This window comes from Belonocnema kinseyi, chromosome 6 (assembly GCF_010883055.1).
Source record: "Belonocnema kinseyi isolate 2016_QV_RU_SX_M_011 chromosome 6, B_treatae_v1, whole genome shotgun sequence".
Classification (NCBI taxonomy): Eukaryota; Metazoa; Arthropoda; class Insecta; order Hymenoptera; family Cynipidae; genus Belonocnema; species Belonocnema kinseyi.
Genome location: NC_046662.1, coordinates 28,816,764 through 28,840,216, shown reverse-complemented (window position 1 = coordinate 28,840,216; position 23,453 = coordinate 28,816,764). Strand labels below are relative to the sequence as shown.

The following is a 23,453-nucleotide window of genomic DNA, read 5'->3' as shown; positions in this document are numbered from 1 at the left end:
CTATTAAAACCAATTCTTCCTTCTTTTCCTCCATCCACCTCCTTATTACTCTCCATCCTTCCTCTTCCCCTCTTCTTCTGTATACACACACCACTGCTATTTTTATTTTCCCAATTATAATTTTTCTTATCATTGATCCATCCTTTTCCTCCATGTTCCCATCTTTTCTCCCTTTTACTGCTAATTCTTTTTTCAGCCCTGACACCATGCCGCCCATCCCTCTCCCTTTAACGTGTTCCTTTCTTGCTTCTTGCATTGTCCACACATAACCTTTCGGTAACATCTTTTTTAATCCCTTCCAGTCCTTTTCATCTGCCCAAGTTTCACTCATTATAATCACATCCCTCTTTTCTAACTCCTCCCAGAATCCTTTGTTCTTGTTCTTCAAACCTGACACATTCCAGAAAGCTATTTTCACGTTTCTCTCTTCCCCTCCCTCTTCTTTCCTCTTTACTTTGTTTCCCCTTTGCCGCTTGGAAACCCCTCGGATTTGTTTCTAGCCTCTTTTTCGTCTCCCATCCCCCTACCTTTCTCAAGACTTTTTCTTTTTTTTCCTTAATTCTTCTAATTCTTCATCCCAGCACATTCCTCCCCATTTATCCATAACCTGTCTCTCCCTATCCATACCATATGGCCCTTTTTCCTCTCTACCCAAGCCCTCTGCTCTATTTGCCATCTACTTTTCCTCTCCCTTCATGTCAGATCTTCTTCAATTCTTCAATTCAATTCAATTCAATTCTTTTTGGTTGCCAATTCTACTGTTTTGTTAAAAATTCGTCTTTTTCTATTAAAAATTCAACTCTTCGTACAATATTAATATTTTTTTTAAATTCCTATTTTGTTCCTTTTTAGTAGAAATATTGCATCTTTCTTGGATAAAAATGCATCTGTTTGTTGAAAATTCGTATTTTTGTTTTGAAAGTTCCATAAAATGTTTTCAGATGAAAATGGAACTCTTTTTTTTTAAAAATTTGTATTTTTGATTTAAAAGTTCACTTGTTTGAGTAGAATTTTCATTTTTCTTGAACAGAAATACAACTGTTTGGTTTAAAATTTAACAATCTTGTTAAAAAGTCATACTTTTTGGTTAAAAATTCGACTATTTAGCAGAAGATTAACTTATTGTTTGCAATTCTTATTTTGATGTTGGAAAGTATTCTGGAATCTTCTTTGTACACAAATTTAACTATTTTTCTGAAATTTTTTTTTTTTTATATTTATCTGTTTTAGAAGAAATTTCATCTTTCTTGAATAAAAATTCAACTGTAAGGTTCAAAATTCAAATATTTTTTTAAAGTTTGTCTTTTTGATTTTAAAATTCACCTGTTTTAGTAGAAATTACATCTTTCTTGGATTAAAATGCAACTGTTTGGTTGAAAATTTAACAGTTCTGTTGAAAAGTCATTCTTTTTGGTTGAAAATTCTGCTGTTTCATTGAAAATTTACTTTTTGTTTAAATTTATATTTCAGGGTTGAAAAATAAACTGAAATCTTTTCTGGATGAAAGTTTAACTTTTTAAATAAAAAATGTATCTTTTTTTTCATTAAAAAGTCCGCTATTTTAGTATAAATTTCATTCGTTTTGGATAAAAATGCAGGGATTTTGAAGAGAATTCAAATATTTTGTTAAAAATTAATCTTTTTTGGTTGAAAAAATTCGTCTTTTTGGATTCAAATTTCCAATTTGTTTGTAGAAACTTATTTTTTGTTTAAGAATTTACATTTTAATCTTGAAAAGTCGACTGGATTCTTTTTTGGATGAAAATTAAACTATTAAAACAAAATTTCCTGATAAAGATGCATGTGTTTTGAGAAAAACTTGATCCTTTTTGGATAAAAATGCAAGTATTTTGAAGAGAATTCAAATATTTGATTAAAAATTGATCCTTTTTGGTTAAAAAATTCGTGTTTTTGGATTAAAATTTCAATTTTTTTCAGTAATAACTTACTTCTGGTTTAAAAATTCATATTTTGTTTTTGAAAAGTCTATTACCATCTTTTTTGACAGAAAATGCAACTCTTTTTTTTGAAAATTTTTGTTTGCGTGATATAAAAATTCATCAATTTTAATAGGTATTTCATTTTTTTCAATGAAAATGCAACTTTTTGGTTAAAAATTGTTATTTTTTGCTTGAGTATTCAACTATTTTGTTTAAAAGCTTTAGTTGAATCACTTTGTTAAAAAATTATTTTTTTTAGATTTATTTTTTTTATTTGAAAACTCATCTCTTTTGTTGAAAATTTAACTATTTTGTTGAAAATTAATATTTTTTATTTGAAAATTTAACTACCTAGGTAAAAAATAAACTACATTTTATTAGATATATTTTTTTGATTGAAGGCTTGTGTCTTTAGTTAAAAATTTAACTTTTTAGTGGAGAAGCCTTTTGTTTGGTTTAACATTAATTTTCCAGCTAAAAATGTAACTTCTATTTTTTTAAGATTTATCTTTTCAATTTAAAAAATCTCCTTTTTTGATAAAAAAAAATAATTTTCTTGGTTTTAAATTTCTTTATTGTTAGGTAAAAATGCATTCTGCTGTTTTTTTTATTTATTTTTATTTTTATTTAACTATTCCGTAGAAAATTTTCTTTTTGTTTAAAATTTATATTTAGGTGTTGAAAAATAAACTGAAATCTTGTCTGGATGAAAGTGAAACTTTTTAAATAACAAAAATAGTCTTTTTATTAAAAAGTCCGTTGTTTTAGTACAAATTTCATCTAAATTCGATAAAAATACAAGTATTTCGTAATGAGTTCAACTTTTTTTTTATTCATCCTTTTTAGTTTGAAAAAATTCGTCTTCTTTAATTGAAAATTCAATTTTTCTCGTAGAAACTTATTTCTTGTTAAAAGATTCATATTTTGTTCTTGAAAAGACATCTGGAATCTTTTTTGGAAGAAAATTCAATTATTAAAAAAATAATTTAATAAAAATTGTTCTGTTTTTGGTTAAAAATTCATATTTTCATCGTGAAAAATCAACTGAAGCCTTTTTTAACAGAAAATTCAACTATTTTTCTTGAAAATGTATCTCTTTGCTTGAAAAGTTCATCTATTTTAGAAGAAATTAAATTTTTTTATGAAAATCTCCGTTTTTTGTTCATAATAATTCTTCTTTACTTGAGAGTTTAACTATTTTTTTGAAAATTTATCTTTTTTAATTAAAAATTTAACAACTTAGGTCAAAGTTAAACTACATTGTTAAAAATTTATTTTTTGAAAATTCTCCATTCTTGGTTTGAAATTTCTTTTTTTTTGGGTAAAAATGCATCCTTTTCGTTTAAAAAAATTTTCTTTCTGAAAAGCCATATTTTTGGCTTGAAAATTAATTTTTTTTGTAGCGAGAATTCGTTTTTTGGCTTGAAGTTTCAACAATTCAGATAAACTTTTATTTATTTCTTGAGAGAAAAATCCTTATCTGTTGAAAATTCGTCTTTTTTGTTTTTAAAATTCATCATTCTTTTTTTGTATGAATTTCATTTTTTTTTATTTAAATATAAACAATGACACCTTTTTTGTTTGGAAATTTATCTTTTTAGGTTCCAAATTCAACTATTATGTTAAGAATTTAATTATTTTGTTAAAAATTTTTGGATTTTGTTAAAAATCCATCTTTTATGGTAGAAAATACATTTTTTTTTGTTTAAAATAAATTTCTTTGTAACAGGAAGGGATACCGATGGAAATAAAATTATTGGATTCAGATTATCAAGTTATGCTGCTGGATCTACAGCTGTCGGACCAATAGATGATTTATGTCACATTCCCGAAATTATGAAGTCCGCAGTCAAGGTATTTAAATTTGATGACAATAGTTTCTTTACGAAAAACAAGTAATTTTACTTAAATGCTAAGAGTAATTTAAATTATTTAGTCTATTAAGAAAGAAACATCTCGTTTAGAAAAAATTTTGCTACTGAATAAATAGATTTCAAGAAACTTTTTTTTTTGACTCTATTATTTATTTTATAGATCGCAAAAAACAGACTTTAATATTGTAAATAATTCTGTAAGTATTTAATTTCTTCTTCGCTAATATAGAACATTGAAGTATAAATTTTATTGTGGTATTCAATTTACAAATTATTCTTCGAGTTTACACAAATTATATAAAATATTTTTAACATTTCACAAAAATTTCAAAAAATTTCATAAATTTGATTTAAAAAATGATTTAAGAAAGATTTTACCAAAATTTCCTGCAAAATTTTAAAGATTTGAAAAAGGCGTATTTATCAGATGTCGAAGATTTCAAAAAGATTTTAACACCTTCAAAATATTTCAAGGATTTTAGAGATTTAAGTTTTATTCAAAAATAAATTTTTACAAAATAATTTTAATGTGTTATACAATTTTAACTATTATTCGAAAAATTTTATAATCATTTTCATGAACCTTCTTTTTATTCGTAATAAAAACTAACAATTGAAATAAATATAATTATTTAAAAAATATTTTTTTATAGAAATTTATCCGGCTTAAAAATTTAATAATTGGGAAAATTAAAGAATTTTTCTCATTTATCATTATGTGAATTCCCCTTTTTATCAGGATACTAATTTGTAGAGGAAAAATCTGTCCACTTTCGATTTCAACAGTTTTTAAATAATTAGTTGAATTTTATGTTTTTCAATTATGCCATTATTTAGCTTACAATGCGTAATTTAAAATTTTGTTACTTAAAAAATTTTCCATTTAAGATTTTTATTTTTAAGCTTACATTTTTAATTTAAAGAATTTTTTAAATGCTTTTTTAAAGATTTCCATAAAAAACAGCATTTGATGTTGAAAATTTTGGATAAAAAACATTCTTCTTTCATAAATAAAAAGATTTTTAAAAATTTATCTGTACTTAAAGTAAGAAAAAGTGAACAAAAATGATTTTGAAGCAGTTGAAAATATAAGAATTTTCAGATTTTAACATTAAAACTTAAACGGTTTCAATTTGAAAGTCTTAGTCATTAAACAAATGTGAACGTGTGACTGAAAGTTTATTAACTATTGTCAACTTAAAAATAACTTCATAATAATATATTTTTAATCAAAGGATTTTTTTACATTTAAAATATTGTTTCAGTCTAAAATATTCAATTTTTAATCTATTCACTTTGAAATTTTTAATTAAAAAAAAAAGATTAATTATTGAATACTTAGAGATGTTTAAGAGTTTTAAAAAGATAAAAAAATTATCATTGCAAATTTTATAAAATTAGAAAATCTTTGAAAAACTTTTGAAATATTCTCTTAAAATAATTTTTCCAAATGAAGCATTGTTTTTAATTTTCCTTTGAATCCTAAGAAAATGTTTTTATTTTTTGAAGCCTTTCGAGTTTGAATCTTTTCAAAACTTCTACAGATCTCTTAATACTACTCAAATTTCGCCTACAAAGAATAAATGTTCAATTGTTATTTAAACATCAAATTTGCAGGATTTTCTGAAAATTGTGAAAAAAATTCATTTAATTTTGACAAATATTTAGAAGTTCTGAAAAAATTTCCAAAATAATTAAAAATTTTAAACAAATTTAAAACAACTTCTAGATTTTGAAATAAAATTTTGAAGCTTTCCAAGTATGTTTAATCTATTTAAAAAGAAAATAATTAAATTTCTAATTTAAGAAGTATTCAGTTAAAATTTTTTGAATTTTTCAATATTTAATGTTTCTGGCTTAAAATTCCTTAAAATTATACAATTTTCAGCATTTTAAAGTCGATTGATTTTTTAATTTAAAGCATTGAAAATGATGGCGTGGATTTATATTTTTTATATTGAAAAATGTTAGTATCTTTAATTCTATACGCGTAAATTATTGGGCATTTTAATATAACAATTTTTATTTAAAAACTTTTAAATTTCAATTTTAAAAATTCAAAATTTAACAGTTCTACTTTGAATGCTTTCATTTGCAGCTCAGTTTTTATTACCTCAAGTGGAAATTTTTTTAGCTTTAGTATTCCATTCTTTAAATTTCATTGACCGTGAAAAATCGGGAATTTATTTCGTCGATTAAAATGCCCATCCTGAATAAGATTAAATTTAAATAAATTTATTTATTATTTGATGTATTTATGCATTATAATAACAATAATATACACTTTTCGATTGAAATATTATTTAATTTTTAATTATAACGTATATTATTCATTAAGAATAAAATTGGATTCTTTTGTAATAAATTTATCAATATTAATGTTATTTATTATAAGAATTATTTAAACCATATTTCTAAGATTTAAAGACATTTCAAAGATTTCAAAAAGTTTTAAAATTTGTCAGGATATATTTTAAAATTTTCACATACGTCTCAAAGATTTCAAAACATTTCAAAGACTTTGAAACAATTTCAAATTTTTTTAGAGTATTTCATAAGATATCACAAAGATTTCAGAGAAACTTCACAAATATTTCAAATATTCTAATGAATTCAAACGAACACAAAAGATTTCACAAATATTTTAAAGGCTTTACAAGGATTTTAAAAGATTTTTAAGGATTTCAAAAGGTTTCAACAAATCTGAGAAAATTTTAATGATTTTGAACGAGTAGAAAAGATTTCAGGAACAAAAATTAAAGAAATATTTCAGAAATATTTTAAAGCTTTCAAAAAATTGCACAAAGTTTTCATAGATTTCGAAGCTTTCAAGGATTTAAAAAATTTCAACAAGTGCACAGTACAAAAGATTTTCAAAGGTTTCAAAACATTCCAAATATTTTAAACGATATGAAATTTTTTTAGAATATATCAAAAGATTCAACAAAGATTTCAAATATTCCACTGATTTTAAACAGCTACAAAAAATTTCAGGAAGATTTCACAAAAACTTTAAAGAATTCATAAGGATATAAAAAGATTTCAAGAATTTCAAAGATTTCAAAACATTTCATAGATTTTAAGCGTTTTCAAAATATTTCAAAAAATTGTACTAAAATTTTAAATATTTTAACAATTTTTAAAATAGCTGGAATTAGAAATCTGTCCTAATTAATAAGAATTTAAATACAAAAAATTCGAGTTTGAAAAAGAATAAAGTTGAAATGGATTGAAACGGAAAATTAATATTTTTATATTTTTCATTAATAGGCTAGATTCAGGCAACACATTTTTAAAATGTATTCAAGCTATAAAGTAGGAATCAATTTTGAAATATTTTCTTTATATTTGCAAATATTTTGAATCATAGTTTATTAGTTTCATTTTACGCAATTATTCGGCTTTAATTTTATTTTTCTTTGCCTCTAAAAGTCTCTAATTTTTCGGGAATGGAATTAGACATTTTTATACGAAATTTCATCAAATGATAACAAAATATCAAAATAGAACTTAAGACAAAAAGAAATTTTGATCATTTTTAGACCAGAGAATAACATTTTTTGGTAAATATTAAATTTTACATTTAATATTTGAAAAATTTTGAAAGTATCTTGTTGTTTGGAAATAAAATAAACAATTAATAAAAAAAAGTACATTTGTCCTGACTTAGAACAGTCAATTTTCCAAAAAAAAATTATAATTTTAAGTTGCAGAATAAAATTTTAGTAAAGAAATAGAATTTTGAATTTAAGACGGAAAATTTTGTCCAAATTTGATTTCAACCGTTTTTAAATAATTTCCTAAATTGTGATTTTTGTAAATTATTATATCATTTAGTTTAGAATGCTTAATTTGAAAATCTATCACTTTAAAAATTTTCCATTTTAGATTTTTAATTTTTAAGCATATATTTTAATTTAAAGAATTTAAAAATGCAGTTTTTGAGGTTAAAAAAAATGAAAATTTGGAGTTGAAAATTTTTGATAACAAACAGTTCAAAATTTGAGAATTTCCAGATTGTAACTGTTTCAATCCGAAAGTCTTGATAAGAATTAAAATTAATATATCACTTATTCCGATAATTTTGTTTTTAAATAAAAATTTTCAAGATTTATCAATAATATATTTTTAAATCAGAGTTTCAGGTATTCCTTTATATTATTTTTCTATATTAAATTCAATAAATAAATTTATCAATATATTATTTTTATTAATTTTTTCAGCTATTAAAAAATGTAAAAGTGCGTTTTCCTATTTTCAATTTCAAAATAAATCCATAATAATATAGTCATAATTCAAAGTTTTTATTAAATTAAAAATATTGAGGTTCTAAATTATTTAATTTTTATCCCAGTTAATTTGAAATTTCTTAATGTAGAAAAAGAATCACTATTTAATATTGAGGAAGAACTTTTAATTTTTTAGCTTTATAATTTTTATTTTTCTATTTAAAACGTGTTTAATTTATAAGTGAAATTGTTAAATTTTGTCGCATAAATAACAATTGAACACTTACAATTTGTAGAAAAAATTTGAGTAATTCTAAGAGATATGTAGAAGTTTTAAAAAGATTCAAAATTAATTAAAAACTTGAAATTATTTCAAGTAATTTAAACGAAGCGTGTTAACCTTTTTTTAAAACTTCTAAATATATTTTAAAATTAATCAAAATGTTCCTACAATTTTTGAAAATTCAGTCTTTCACAATTGTTAAAAAGATTCTAAATTTTTTGTTTGAAATATGCAAAAATCTAAATTTTACTTTAAATTCGGCTGTAAGTATTTTAAATGATTTCAAGTTTTTAATTTAATTCGAATCTTTTTAAAACTTCGAAATATCTCTTAATATTACTCTCATATTTTTACAAATAATAAATGTTCTATTGTTATTTATAATTTCAATTTTTTTCTTTAATTTGCAGGATCTTCTAAAATTTATAGAAAAAAATCAAAAATGATTTTGATTTTGGAAAAATTTAAAACCACTTCTAGATTTTTCAAAATTTTGAAATCAAATTTTAAAGCTTTTGAAAGATGTCTAGACTATTTTAAATAAAAATAATTTAATAACTGTGAAGTTAAAAAAATTATTTTTCAATTTATAATGTACCTAGCTTAAAATTACTTAAAATAATATAATTTCGAAAATGTTTAAGGGTCATTACTTGATTCTTTAATTTAGACACAATTTTGGAATTAAAAAACTTTTAAGCTTCCATTTTAAAAGTCTGGAATTCAAGGGTTCCACACTCAATTATTTAATTTGTTGCTTATTGTTTATTACATTATACGGAAAAATGTTTGGAATATAATTTGATTTTTTAAATTTCATTGGCCGTGAAAAATGTTTGCGAACCGGGAAATGACCGGGAATTTTTTTTCTTCAATTAAAACGGCCACCCTGATTATAATTCTTAATTTAGGAGAGCAATTTTCTGTGTTGAATTATAAATTTGACTTAGAACCGGGAATTTTTGACATGGAATGGAAATGGTCGAAAATAATTTTAATTCTGATTTAGAAGGGAATTTTAAAAATCCCTTTTCCAACTCAGAATTCGTAAAAATTCTAACCTAGTCTCTTTCAAATTTCTGAAAAATTAAGTTAATACATTTCTGAATTGTAATAAAAAATTTTGCAAATATAATTTTAGCTAGGGAATAAATAAATGAAATCTAAAAAGAATTCCCGTCAAGAATGATAATTTTGACTTCAGAACAGGAAGTTTCGTAAATAATTATCATTTCGTCTTCGAACAAAGAATGTTTTTTACATTTAACGGGAATTTTGGAAAAATAATTTTTAAGTGTGATTTAGAAAAAGGAAATTTAAAGGCCTGTTCAACCTTAGAATTCTAATAGTTTTAGCAAATTTCCTCTAAACCTTTTAAACTGTTTAGAAAACTCTTAAATTTTTTCAAACCCGTTAGAAATCATTCAAAATCTGTCAATGTCTTTTAAGTTGGTCGAAAAAGTGAACAATTAACCGGGAAATTAAAAATTATCTGTTGGGTAGACACTCTGAATTTTGCCTGCGATTTGATTATTTATTACTAAATTTTATCTCTACAGATTTTAGAAGAATTTATTCATCGTTCAGAACTAGATGTATATAATCCGGTAAATCATACTGGTTCTTGGAGACAAGTTACAGCTAGGACAACTCGTTTAAATCATTTGATGTTCATAATAGGGGTGCATCCCCAAGATTTAAGTCCGGACGATTTGACTAAATTGAAAACGGAATTGCGGGACTTTTTCGAAAATGGAAAGGGCGCTCAAGCGAAAGTGACATCATTGTTTTTTCAGATTTTGGATAGACAGTAAGTAAATGCAGGGTGTCTACTTGAACTGGAAGACCTGGAATTTTCCGGAAAGTTTTGTTTGAGTTAAGAAATTTTTTTGAGAGTTTGCCTATTTTTTTTTTGTTTTAATCGCAATATAAAATTAAATAACAATTATTCTTCGTTTTTAAAAGTAGTTTTATATTGCTGTATTTAACTATTTTAATGAAAGTTCGTTTTTTTTGTTTGAAATTCCTTCTTTTTGTATTTTTTGTAGACTGAAAATTGATCGTTTTTAGTTGAAAATTCGTTCTTTTTGTTAAAGAAAATAGTTTTCTTTGTTGAGAATTCATCTTTGTGCTTGAAAATTTAACAGTTTGTGATTAAAAATGAATGTTTTTGATTCTAAATTAAAACATTTTTTGGTGAAAATATCAACTACTACATTTTTTGTATAGAATTAATTTTTTCTGAATTGAAAATTTAGCTACATGATTGAAAATTACTCTTTTTTTCTTAAATAATTTTTTGGTTAAATATTGATAATTTTAATGGAAAATTCATCTCTTTGGTCGAAAATTAATTGTTTCAGCTGATAATTTTACAATTTAATTTTCGGTTGATAATTTATCTTTTCGAGCTGAAAACAGTTCTAAATTCATGTATTTTGTTGAAAATTCGTATTTTTTGGTAGAAATTAATCTTCTTGGTTGAACATTTTTCTTTTTTATTGAAAATTCAATTATTCTAGTTAAAGATTCATCAGTGTCCGTGCAAATTATTATTATTTTTTTAATTGAACCATTCCGTTTAAAGATTCATCGTGTTCTTTCGAAATCTAACTTTTTTTTTTAAATAGTTGTTTTTGTTTATCTTTTTATGTTACAAATTCATGTTTTTTGTTGAAAATTCTTCTTTTTTGGTGGAAATTAATATGAAAGGTTTCAGAATAATACAAAAATTTTCTTAATGAGCTTAAGAGAATATTTTTTAATATTTCTGAAATTGTCAAAAAATACCCAGGAAGATTTTAAGGCAATTTTTTCCAATTTTTTAGGATTAAATAAAAATTAAAGAAATTAAAAAAATAAAATGTATATTTTTGAACATTTTGAAATAAAATTTTGAAACTATTTAACGATTTCGAAAGGTTTTTTGATAATAGAACATTTTTGTTCATATTCCCGGGAAAATTTGAAACGATTTTTTATTTTGAAAAAGTATAACAATAACTTTTAATTTAGAAAGTGTTCGGTTCAAAACAGAAAATTTTAATTTTTCAAGCAGAAAATATTTTAATAAGAAATAAAAACAGTTGAATTACATAGAAAAAGACGAATTTTTCAATTAAATTCTGGAATTTTGAAGCCAAAAGTGTAAATTTTCTACAAAGAAATTAATTTTAAACCAAAAAATTGAATTTTCAACCTGTAATGATTATATAATATTTAAGTCTTCAACAAAGATAAATGTACAAATAGAAAAGACAATTTTTCAACAAAAAAGTTGAATTAAAAAAAAAATTACTAAATTTGTTTATTTTTAAGCAAAAAAAAAAAAAAGATTTTTCGGCAAGAAAGTTGAATTTTCAACAAAAAAGTATATTTTTAACCAAATTGTTGAATTTTCTTCCTGAAAAGATTGATATTCAAATAAAAGGATTAATTTTCTACCAGAAAAGACAAATTATCAACAAAATATATGAATTTTAAACTAGAAAAGATTTTTTTTCAACCAAAGAGATGAATCTTCAACCAAAATATTAATTTTTTAACAATTTTGTTTAACTAAAAATCTAACTATTCCAGTTCTTTTTTTTTTTTTGTTGAAAATTAATTTTATCAAACTAAAAATAGAAATATTCCAGTTGAATGTTCCATAATTTAATAAAAAAAATATAGTTATTGAGTTGAAAATAAAATTTTTAAACTGAAAATTTAAAAATTCACTTTTTGGGTAAAAATTGGTCTTAAAAGACTCATAGATGAAAAATAAAAATGAATTTTCAACAAAAATACTAATTTTCAACCAAGAAGATTAATTTCAACCAAAAAAGACTAAATTTCATTTAAAAAAATATAGTCTTTTTTGGTAAAAAGTCTTCTTCTTGTTTGAAAATTAGTATTTTCGTTGAAAATTTAATTATTCCAGTTAAATATTTATAATTTTAGTTGAAAATATAACTATTTTTTGAGACTTAATTCCTTAGACTGAAAATTTGGCTATTTAATTTATAATTGGCAATTTTGTTGTTTAACATTAATTTTTTTGGTTGAAGATTTATCATTTTAATTGAAAATTTATCTTTATGGTTGAAAATATACTTTTTTAAAATGAAATTTCGGTTTTTCTTTTGCTGAGCATTAATTTTTTTGACTGAAAATCAAACTATTCGAGTTGAAACTTTGAGTATGTTGTTGAAGATTTGTTTATTCCATCATTTTAATTAAAAAATGATTTTTTTAAATCAAATGTCGTTTTTTTGGTTGAAATTATTTTTCTTCATTGAAAATTAGTATTTTCGTTGAAAATTTAATTATTCTCGTTAAAGATTGGTCATTTTACTTCACAATTCATATGTTTTTTTAATTATTTTTTTTTAACTGAAAATGTAACTATTTCAATTTCATCATTTTAGTTCGAAATATAACGATTTAATTTTTTTAATTTTTGGTTGACAATGTATCTGCTTTGGTTAAAAATTCATGTTTTTTGTTGAAAACTAACTTTTTTATTGTAGAAATTAATTGTCTTGATTGAAAATTCATATTTTTTGTTTCGAATATAACTATTACTGATGAAGATTCACAATTTGAGTTGAAAATTCATCATATTTGAGTAAAGATTTGTCTTTTTTAGTTCAGAATTCAACTATTACGTTGAAAATTATTATTTTTTTTTTATTGAAATATCTTTTTTTAAAGAAAGTTAGTCTTCTTGTTTGAAAATTCATCGTTCTGGTTGAAAGTTCAACTATTCCAGTTAAATACTCATAATTTTTAGTTGAAAATTCATTGTTTGTTGTTGTTCAAAATAAAACTACTTAATTGAGAAGTCTTTTTTTTCATTCATCTTTTTTATACAAAATTCATGTATTTCAGTTGAAGATTTATAATTAAATTTGAAAATTGGTCTTTGTTAATTGAATATTGGGCTTTGTAAGTTAAAAATTCAACTATTTGTTTGAGAATCTATGTATTTTGTTGAAAAATTATATTTTTTGATAGAAAATGAATCTCTTTTATGGATTTTAGAAAAAAAAAATCAATAACTAATTAATTTTGTTTTTAGTATTATTTAATGACGTAATTAATCAATGGAACTTATTTATTTAAGAATGTCTTTTAATATAATTTGGCAAAGCTTAATAAATTAAACATATCAATTGAATAAATTCCCGAAACTGTGCATATTTTTCGAGTCGATTCTTTAAAAAAAAAAATGGAAATTGAAAAAAAACCTAAAATACCTGGAAAAAATTCGGAATTGTGCAGGAATTTTTTTTCAGGATTTTCGTTAATATTTATCTACCATAAATATTTTTTATTTCCGCGACATACCAAATATTTCGAATATTGTTTAATTTATTATTTTACAGAACTGGTAGAAGCGACGAAAGTAGCAAATTAGAGCACCTTAGTGGCACAGAATACATAGAAGAAAATTTACTTGGAATGACTTTTCGAATTTCCCCGCAAGCTTTTTTCCAAACAAATACTCTGGGAGCGGAAGTTTTGTATAAAGCTGCAATTGATTTGGCTAAACCGACGGAAGAAACGGCTCTAATCGATGTTTGCTGCGGAACTGGAACTATAGGACTGGCTTTCTCAAAGGTAAGAAAAATATGTACAAATTCGATTTCAAAAGTATTTAAAAATTAGCTTAAAAAAAATTAAGCTTCATTATATTTTTTAATAGTGATATTTAGTTGACAATATCTAATTTGCAAATCTTTTACTTCAAAAATTTTCGAGTTTCGATTTTTATTTTTAAGTTTACATTTTGAATTTAAAAAATTTTTTAATGCAGTCCTGAAGACTTAGACAAGTGAAAAATAAAACTGTTTAAAGTTGTGAATTTTGGATAAGAACGATTTTTATTTCATTCAATGTAAATAAAATATTTTCAGAATGGATCTGTACTTTTAAGTAATAAAAATTGAATAATAATTGATTCGACAAAAAGATTCTGAATCTGTAAAAAATTTTCGAAAAACTTTTAAACTATGAATGTTACAATTTTAATTGTTATTTTCAAAAGAATTTTTATTTTTAAATAAAATTGTTAATTTTTGATATATAAATAACAATTGAACAGTTATTATTTTTAGAAATAATTGGCGTAATTTTAAGAAATTCGGCTATTTGTACTGAAATTTCGGTGTAAATAGCAACAGTCTAATTGAAATGGAAATATAAATTAAGCAGGGCTTCAAAAGAGTTAAAAAAAATATTTTTCTTGGGATTTCTAGGAAAATTGAAAATGATTTTTTATTTTAAAAAATTATTTTAAGCGCATATTTCAAAAGATTTTTAAAGATTTCCAAAATTGTCAAAAAAGAATCTTGAAGATTTCAAGGAATTTTTTGTTTAATTTGCAGGATTTTCTAAAAATAGTAGGAAATATTCGATTCATTTTAGCAGATCTTTCCAAGTTCGGAAAAAATTTTAAATTTGAAAAATGTAAAACAATTTTAGATTTCTCCAGATTTTGAAAAGCTTAAAATTGATTAAAATAATATAATTTCGAAAATATTAGAGTTTATTGATTGATTCTTTAATTTATAGAGCATTGAAAATTAAAAATAAAGATATATATTTTCAGAATTGAATCTGAATCCTTGAACTCTAAATAATTGATAAAAGTACTTCCATTTTATATATTTTTATTTTTATTGAACATTTGAGTAAAAAATGTTTGAATTCAAAAACTTTTAAGTTCAATTTTAACAGTTTAACACTCAAGAGCTTCATTTTGAGTGCTTCAATTTGCAGTTTATTTTTTATTGCTTCAAAAGGAAAATTGTTTCGCTTTAAAATTCGAATTTTTTAAGTTTTATTGACTGTGAAAAATTTTTCGAAACTGCGAAATAACCGGGAATTTTTATTGTCGATTAAAACGGCCACCCCGCAATTATTAACCTATTCAATTTGAAATTTTGAATTTGAACTTTGAACGTTACAATTTTAATTTTTGTATTTGAAAAATGCAATTTTAAAAGGATTAAAAATTATCATGCAAATTTTAGAAAGTTTTCTTAAAATCTTTTTGAAAATTTAGTTTAAATCTTTGAAAAACTTTTTAAATATTATCTTAAAATAATTGTTCAAAATGAACAATTATTTTTAATTTACCTATGAATCTTAAGAAAATGTTTTTATTCTTTTGAAGCTTTTACAATTTTTGAAAAGAATTAAATTTTGTTTTGTTTTAAATCTGCGAAAATCTACATTTTGTTCTACATTTTATTCTACATTTTGTACAAATAATAAATGTTCAATTGTTTTTTATACATCCGAATTGTGAAGAATTTTTTTTAAATTTGCAAGATTTTATGAAAATTGTAGAAAAAATTCAATTACTTTTTACAGATATTTAGAAGTTCTGAAAAAATTTCCAAAATAATTTTAAATTTAAAAGAAACTTCTAGATTTCTCTTGATTTTGAAATAAAATTTTTGAAGCTTTCCAAGGATTTTTAAACTATTAAAAAAGAAGATAATTGAATTTCTAATTTAAGAAGTGTTCAGTTAAATTTTTTTCAATTTTTTAATATTGAATGTTTCTAGCTTAAGATTCCTTAAAATTATATGATTATGAAAATTTTTAAGTTCATTGATTGATTTTTTAATTTAAAGTATTGAAAATGATAACTTGGATTTATATTTTTTCATATAGAAAAATGTTAGTACCTTTAATTTTATACGCGTAAATTATTGAGCATTTGAATAAAAAATTTTTTAATTAAAAACTTTTAAATTTGAATTTTAAAAGTTCAAAATTTAACATTTTCACTTTGAGTGCTTTCATTTGCAGCTCAGTTTTTATTATCTCAAGTGGAAATTTTTTTAGCTTTCGTGTTCTGTTTTTTAATTTCATTGTAAAATTGAAGGTTTAATTATTTTAATAATTTCGGTCAATTTAGAAAAGTGATTTCCACTTTATCGACAACCGCAGATTTTAAATTATAGTTTTTTATCGAATTTTGATTGCCTTATTTTTTTAGAAATTAAAGCAGTAGTTTGAAAATGTATGCACTATGTTAAAAATTCGCGTTTTTTATAGAAAATTAATCTTTATGGTTGAAAATTAATGTTTTTTGGTATAAGATTAAACTATTCCAGTTGAAGATTCATCTTTTTAGTTGAAAATGCATCAATTTGAATGAAAATTGGTCTTTTTAGTTGAAAATTCAACTATTTCGTTGGAAATCTACAAATTTGAGCAAAAATCGATTTTTTTTCGTAGAAAATTATTTAAAAGGTAATCTTCTTGTTTAAAAATTATAATTTTACGTTAAAAATTCCAGTATTTGGAAAAAAAAATAAATTTTTTTTCCGAAAGTTATTTTGTTTTTGAACTGAAAATGTAATTATTATTCCACTTGAATATTTTATAATTTTAGATAAAAATTGATATCTTTGGTAGAACATTCATTTTTTAAGTAAAAATTGAATTATTTAATTTTTGGTTGAAAAATTAAATTTTCTAGTCGAACCTTTATATTTTTTTGGTAGAAGTTTATCATTTTGGTCAAAATTGATCTTTTTTGGTGAAATTATTTTGTTTGTTTGAATATTAATTTTTTTGTTTTGACTTAAAATTTAATTATTTAAGTTTTGATTGACAATTTATCTTTTTTAGTAAAAATTTTGTTGTTAAAAATTCAACTATTTCAGTTAAAAATTAATTGTTTTAGCCAAAAAATTATCCTTTTTGAAATACTTGACCCGGAAAAGCACGGAAATGACCGCGAATTAAAAATTACTTTTCCTATTTTTTAAAGAATTTCTACATTTTTTCCTATTTTCAAGCAACTTTCCCCTTTTTTCCCGTTTAAATTAATTTTAATGTTAAAAATTTAAGTATTTTTTGGAAAATTCATGTAATTTGTGGAAATTTCGTATTTTTGTAGAAAATTAGTCTTATTTTGTTGAAAGTTCATCTTTTTGGTAGGTATAAAATTCAACTTTAAATTAAAAATGGACCTTTTCTAGTTCAAGGTATAATAATTGGGATGTATGTATTTTTTAATTGAAATTTTTTTCTTCAAATTTCAATCTTATTGTTTAAAATTTTTAAATAATTTTTTTCTTAAACTGCAAATAAAAATACTATTCCACTTGAGTATTCCATAATTGTAATTAAAAATTCTTTTTTTTTTCGGTTGATCATTCGTTTCTTTATTGCAAATTTAATTATTCCATTTTTGGTCAAAAATTATATGAATTAACCTAATAGTTTTCGGTCTAATAAAGTTAAAAAAGCTCATCTCAATAAAATTATTAAAATTAATAATATAAAGCAAATGAATTAATGGAATAATAAATCATTATTTTAGTTAAGAATTCATCAGTTAAGATGAGCATTGATTTGTTTTACTAAAAATATAACTATTCCATTTTCTGTTGAAAATAGTATTTTTTTCTAGTTGAAAATTGAACTATTTCGTTAAAATTCATGTATTTTATTTAAAAATTATTATTTTCTGTATTTTTTCTGTAGAAAATTAATCTTCTTATTTGAAAATGAATCTTGTGATTTAAAAATTCATCTTTTTATTTAAGAATTCAAGTATTTCAGTTAAATATTTATCATTTGAGTTGAAAATTCATCTGTTTGATTTAAAATTCCACTATTCCAGTTTTTTTAATTATTCCATTTTTTTAAAATTATTTAATAATTTTATCTATATATCCTATTTATTTTAATTCACGTAGCACTGTGGTGAAGTATTAGGATTGGAAATGGTAGCTGATGCTATTAAAGATGCGAAGGTAAACACCGTTCAAAATGGTGTGACAAATTGCGAATTTTTCGTTGGAAAAGCCGAAGATGTTTTATCTCCAGTACTTCACCGAACGACTAAACCTACCTTAGTGGCAATTGTTGATCCACCAAGAGCTGGTCTCCGTAAGTATATTTTCTAATTTTTAAAACTTTTTTAATTTTATTTTATTAGATTCCCTTTTAAAAAGGTGGAATAATTACTGATAAAAATATGTAAATCTATATTAAATAGGGTCGTTCAAAAAAGACTTTTTAAAAAATGAAAACGCTTTTCGATTTTATCAAAATATAAGTGTTTATATTATTTTTTTTTTATTCGTAGCGAAAAAAGGATAAAAAATTATCGAGACAATCATTAGAGGTGTCTTTCAATTTGTTCGAAAAAATCCTCATTTTTTAAATATATATTTTTTGCCCTATTGTATATCGCCAAGTTTCATTTTTGTTGGGAATTAATTTTTTTTTTAACTGGAAATTTAACTATTGTATTATTTTGTAGAAAATTTATCGTTTTTAGTTGAATGTATATAAATTATATAATTATAAATTTTAAAAATCAGATTTTTTTTAAATTCTTCACTTTGTTTGAAAGTATATATTTTTTTAATTAGTCCTTTTTTTGGTTCATTAATATTATTTTTTTAACTGAAAGGGTAACTATTTCAGTTGAATATTTCATCATTTCAGTTGAAAATTAATTTTTTCAGCTGATAGTTTTACAATTTAATTTTCGGTTGATAATTTATATTTTTAGGTTTGAAAACAGTTCGAAATTCGTCTTGTTTGGCAGATAAAATAATCTACATGGTTGAAAATTTATATTTTTTGGTGAAACTTCAATTATTCCACTTAGATTCATAATTTTAGTTGAAAATTATTTTTGTTTCAATTTCAACCATTTAAGAAATTATTTATAATAATGTATGTAAATTATATAAATATAAATTTTAAAAATCAGATTTTTTTAAATTCTTTACTTTGTTTGAAAGTATATATATATTTTTTTTTTTGGTTCAAGATTATTATTATTTTAAACTGAAAGAGAAACTATTTCAATTGAATATTTCATCATTTTAGTTAAAAATTAATCTCTTTGTTTAAAAATTAATTTTTTCAACTGATAATGTTACCATTTAATTTTCGGTTGATAATTGATCTTTTTTTAGTTCAAAACAGTTCAAAATTCATGTATTCTTTGAAAATTCGTCTTTTTTGGTAGAAATTAATCTTCTTGGTTGAAAATTTTTCTTTTTTTTTTTTTTTTAATTAAATACTTTGAGTTAAAAATTCATCTCTTTGGTTAAACCTTTATTTTTTAACTGGTAATTTAACTATGCAATTTTTGTTTAAAAGTTGATCTTTTTATCTTAAAAATTCGTCTTTTTTGTTGGAAATGAATGTGAAAGGTTTCAGAATAATACAAAATTTTCTTAATATTCCCACGTAAATTGAAAATGATTTTTTTATCTTGAAAAAAATTCACAAATAATTTAAAATTTGAAAAGATTTAAATTTTTAAAAAATAAAATGTAGATTTTTGAACGTTTTGAAATAAAATTTTGAAAACATTTAAGGATTTCGAAAGGTTTTATGATAATATAACAATTTTTTTGATGTTCCCGGGGAAATTTAAAACGATTTTTTATTTTGAAAAAATATTAAAATAACTTTTATCTTAAAAAGTGTTCAGTTCAAAAAAGAAATTTTTAATCGTTATATTTTTTATTTTTTAGCAAAAAATATTTTAATAAGAAATAAAAAAAGTTGAATTTAATAGAAAAAGACGAATTTTCAATTAAATTTAGGAATTTTGAAGCTAAAAGTACAAATAGAAAAGACGATTTTTCAGCAAAAAAGTTGAATTAAAAAAAAATTACCAAATTTTTTTATTTTTAAGCAAAAAAAAATTATGCTATCATTCAGCTTAACTTCCCTAATTCACACAATTTTTAGTTTAAAATATTTTAATTTTTAAGTGAGCATTTAGTTAAAGGAATTTTATAATGCATTTTGAAAGACTTAAACAATTAAAAATAAGAAAGGTTCAAAATGGAAGATTTTGGATAAAAATAAAAAATTTTTACTTGATCGCATGTGAATATAAAATAGTTAATGATTTTTTTAAATTGAATTGTATTTTAATATTTATAATATTAATGTAATTAATGAATTAAAATTCAAATATTTCAATTAAGAAAAAAAACAATTACTTAATATTTATAAATATTTGATTGTTAATTTAAAATCAGTAATTATAAATTAAATATTCAAAACTAAAAAAAATAAATAAACTTTGAACGTTACAATTTCAATTGTTCCACTTGAAAAATTTTAATTGCAATCAAATTATACAAATAACCCATGGCTATCTCATTTCAAGAGGATTTATATTTAAAAAGGTATAGAAAGACTTACAAAATCATCAAATATGAATGTGGAAGATTTTGAGGAAATTTTTTCAATTTGGTAGGATTAAAAAAAACTTGTAGGAAAAATTGGAATAATTTTAAAAGATGCTTAAAAGTTCTGAAACAAATTGAAATTTTGAAAAAACGTCAAACAATACGTAAATCTTACAAGATTTTGAAATAAAATTTGGCAAAATTTTAAGGATTTTAAAACTGTTTAAAATAAAAATAACTTTTACTTTAAGAAGTGTTTATAAAAACATGTAATCGTTGCATTTTTTATTCGTCTAGCTCAAAATTGATTAAAAAGATATAATTTAAAAAATGTTGTATTCCATTGATTGATTTTTCAATTTAGAGCATTGAAAATGATAATGTGGATTTATATTTTTAAAACCTAATCTGAATCTTTAAACTCTAATTTATAAAAGTTAGAAAGAGTTTATTTAACAGTTTAACTGCATTAAAATTAAAATTTATCAGTTTAAAAGTGATAGTAGCTTTCATTTAAATGTGGAAATTATTCAGCATTTGAATACAAAATTTTGGAATTAAAAAATTTTTAATTTCAGTTTTAAAAGTTTAAAATTGAAGAGTTCCACTTTTAGTGTTTTAATTTGTAGCTCAGATTTTATTATTTCAAATGGCAAAATGTTTGGCTTTAGAATTCAATTTTTTTGAATTGCATTGACCGTGAAAAATGTTTTTGCACCGGGAAGAAACCGGCAAATGGCGAGAATTTAAGTTCAGGTTATATAACTATCAATTTATTTTTCTTTTTAAAGTTTTTTCTACTTTAAAAGATAACTCTTTAAAAAAATACTGGAATTTTCAACAAAATAATTAAATTTTTAACATAATAGTTGAATATTCATCCTTAAAAGAAAAAATTGCCCACAAAAAAGTGTCATAGTTTATATTTGAATAAAAAAAGAATGAAATTTATAGAACAAAAGAAAATAATTTTAAAACCAAAAAGACAAATATTCTTTACAAAAATGCATTTTTTAAACAAAAAATTAATTTTCCACGAAACTGATGCATTTTTACGCAAAAAAAAAGGAAATTTCAAACGAACAAATAATTTTTGTACGAAAAAAACGCGAATTTTTAACTAAAAAATATCAATCTTAAAAAATGTAAAAGTTCCATTTTCTGTTGAAAAATTAATTCTAAACAAAAAAAATTTATTTTCTACTGGACAGTTATATTTTCAATTAGACATAAGTCTTCAATAAAAAAATTTTACAATTTAGCTTGACGTTGACAAAAGTAGTTGAATTTTCAATTAAAAAAGATTAATTTCTAACCAAAAATGACGACTTTTTAACAAAATCGTTGAATTTTCTAGCAAATAGTGGCATTTTTATCAAAAAATATAAAATTTATCTTAAAGCAAAATAATTTTTTATTACAAAAAGTTTTTTTTCATCCAAAAAAGATTCCAGTTAACTCAGTAACATCAAAAATTGAATTTTTGTAACAAAAAAAATAATAAGTTTCTACGAAAAAAAATTGAATTTTCAATTCAAAAAGACGAATTTTTTCAACCAAAAAGGATGAATTTTTAACAATATAGTTTAATTCTCTGCAAAATTGTAGAAAAATAAATGTTAAAAAAAAAAAACCGAATTTTTATCTAAATAGTTTTTTTTAAACAAAAATCGAAAAATTAAATTTGTAGTTAAAACATTTTTCAAACAAAAAATGTGAATAAAATATATAAATTTTGAACTGAAACAGATAAATTTACAAATAAAAACTAGAACAGTTCAATTTTTAACTAAAAATATAAATTTTCAGTTAAAAAGAAACCTATTTTTAGCCAAAGAAATTAATTTTTAATGGCAGTGATGAATTTTTAATTAAAAATAATAATTTTCGACCAATCAGTGAAATTTTGAACTCATTTTCAACTCATTTACAACAAAGTAGAGGAAAGTAAATGTTCTTAATAATAAAAAAATTTGTTTTAACCAAAAGTAGGATTAAATTTTTAGTTAAAAGAATTTTGAACAAAAAAGATACAGTTTCATTGAAATATATAAATATGAAACTAAAAATCTTCTTTAAAAAGTAAAATAGTTAAATTTTCTAAAAAAATTTAGTTAAATTTTCTATAAAACAGAACATTTTTTAACGAAAAAGATTACATTTCTATCAAAAAAGGTCAATTTTCCATGAAAAAGAAGCATTTAAAGTGAATTTTCAACCAGAATTATCAATCTTCAACTATAAAGATTAATTTTCTATCAAAAATAAACTACTAAAATTTTCAGTTAGAAAAATAAATTTTCTATTAAAAAAGAAATGAATTTTCAGCAAAATAGTGCAATTTTTCACATAGAAATTAATGTTTAACCAAAAAAAATGAACTTTGAACTAACGAGAGTACTCTTCTACAAAAAAAAAACAATGGATTCTCAATAAATATTATTATTTTGACCTAAAACAGATAAATTTCAACTCAAAATATAAAAATTAATTTTTCAGTAAAAAAACTCAATTTTTTATAAAAAAAGGACTCATTTCCAACATTTTTAGCAAAAAAAAAAACGAATTTTCAACCAAATGTTTTTTTTAATAAAAAAAAAGATTTTTTAAACAAAAAATATCAGAATTAAATTTGCAGTTAATCAATTTTCCGACAAAAAAGTGAATTCTCAACAAAATAATTCAATGTTAAACTCAAAAAATGAATTTTCTACAAAAAAAAGGTACAGTTTCAATAAAATAGAAAAATTTTGAACTAAAAAAGGTAAATTTACAAACAAAAAGTAAAATAGTTTAATTTGCAATTAGACAAGTAAATTTTAAAGAAATAAGAAAGAGAGTTTTCAGCGACATAAATTTATTTTCAAATAAAAATATAAGTTTTCTACCAAAAATGGAATAGTCACATCTTCAGTTAAAAAAATTCATTTTCTATCCAAAAATAC

At 21.8% G+C, this 23,453-nt stretch overlaps 1 protein-coding gene across 1 annotated transcript in view; it reads left to right on the top strand.

Annotated features, from left to right (window-relative positions):
* Positions 1 to 23,453, top strand: part of LOC117175200 (tRNA (uracil-5-)-methyltransferase homolog A) — a 35,306-nt gene that overhangs the window by 11,066 nt on the left and 787 nt on the right. The window contains exons 4-7 of the mRNA XM_033364837.1: positions 3,670 to 3,794; positions 9,886 to 10,136; positions 13,696 to 13,930; positions 18,037 to 18,229. Coding sequence (XP_033220728.1) covers positions 3,670 to 3,794; positions 9,886 to 10,136; positions 13,696 to 13,930; positions 18,037 to 18,229 — 804 coding nt within the window. The remainder of the gene's footprint in view (positions 1 to 3,669; positions 3,795 to 9,885; positions 10,137 to 13,695; positions 13,931 to 18,036; positions 18,230 to 23,453) is intronic.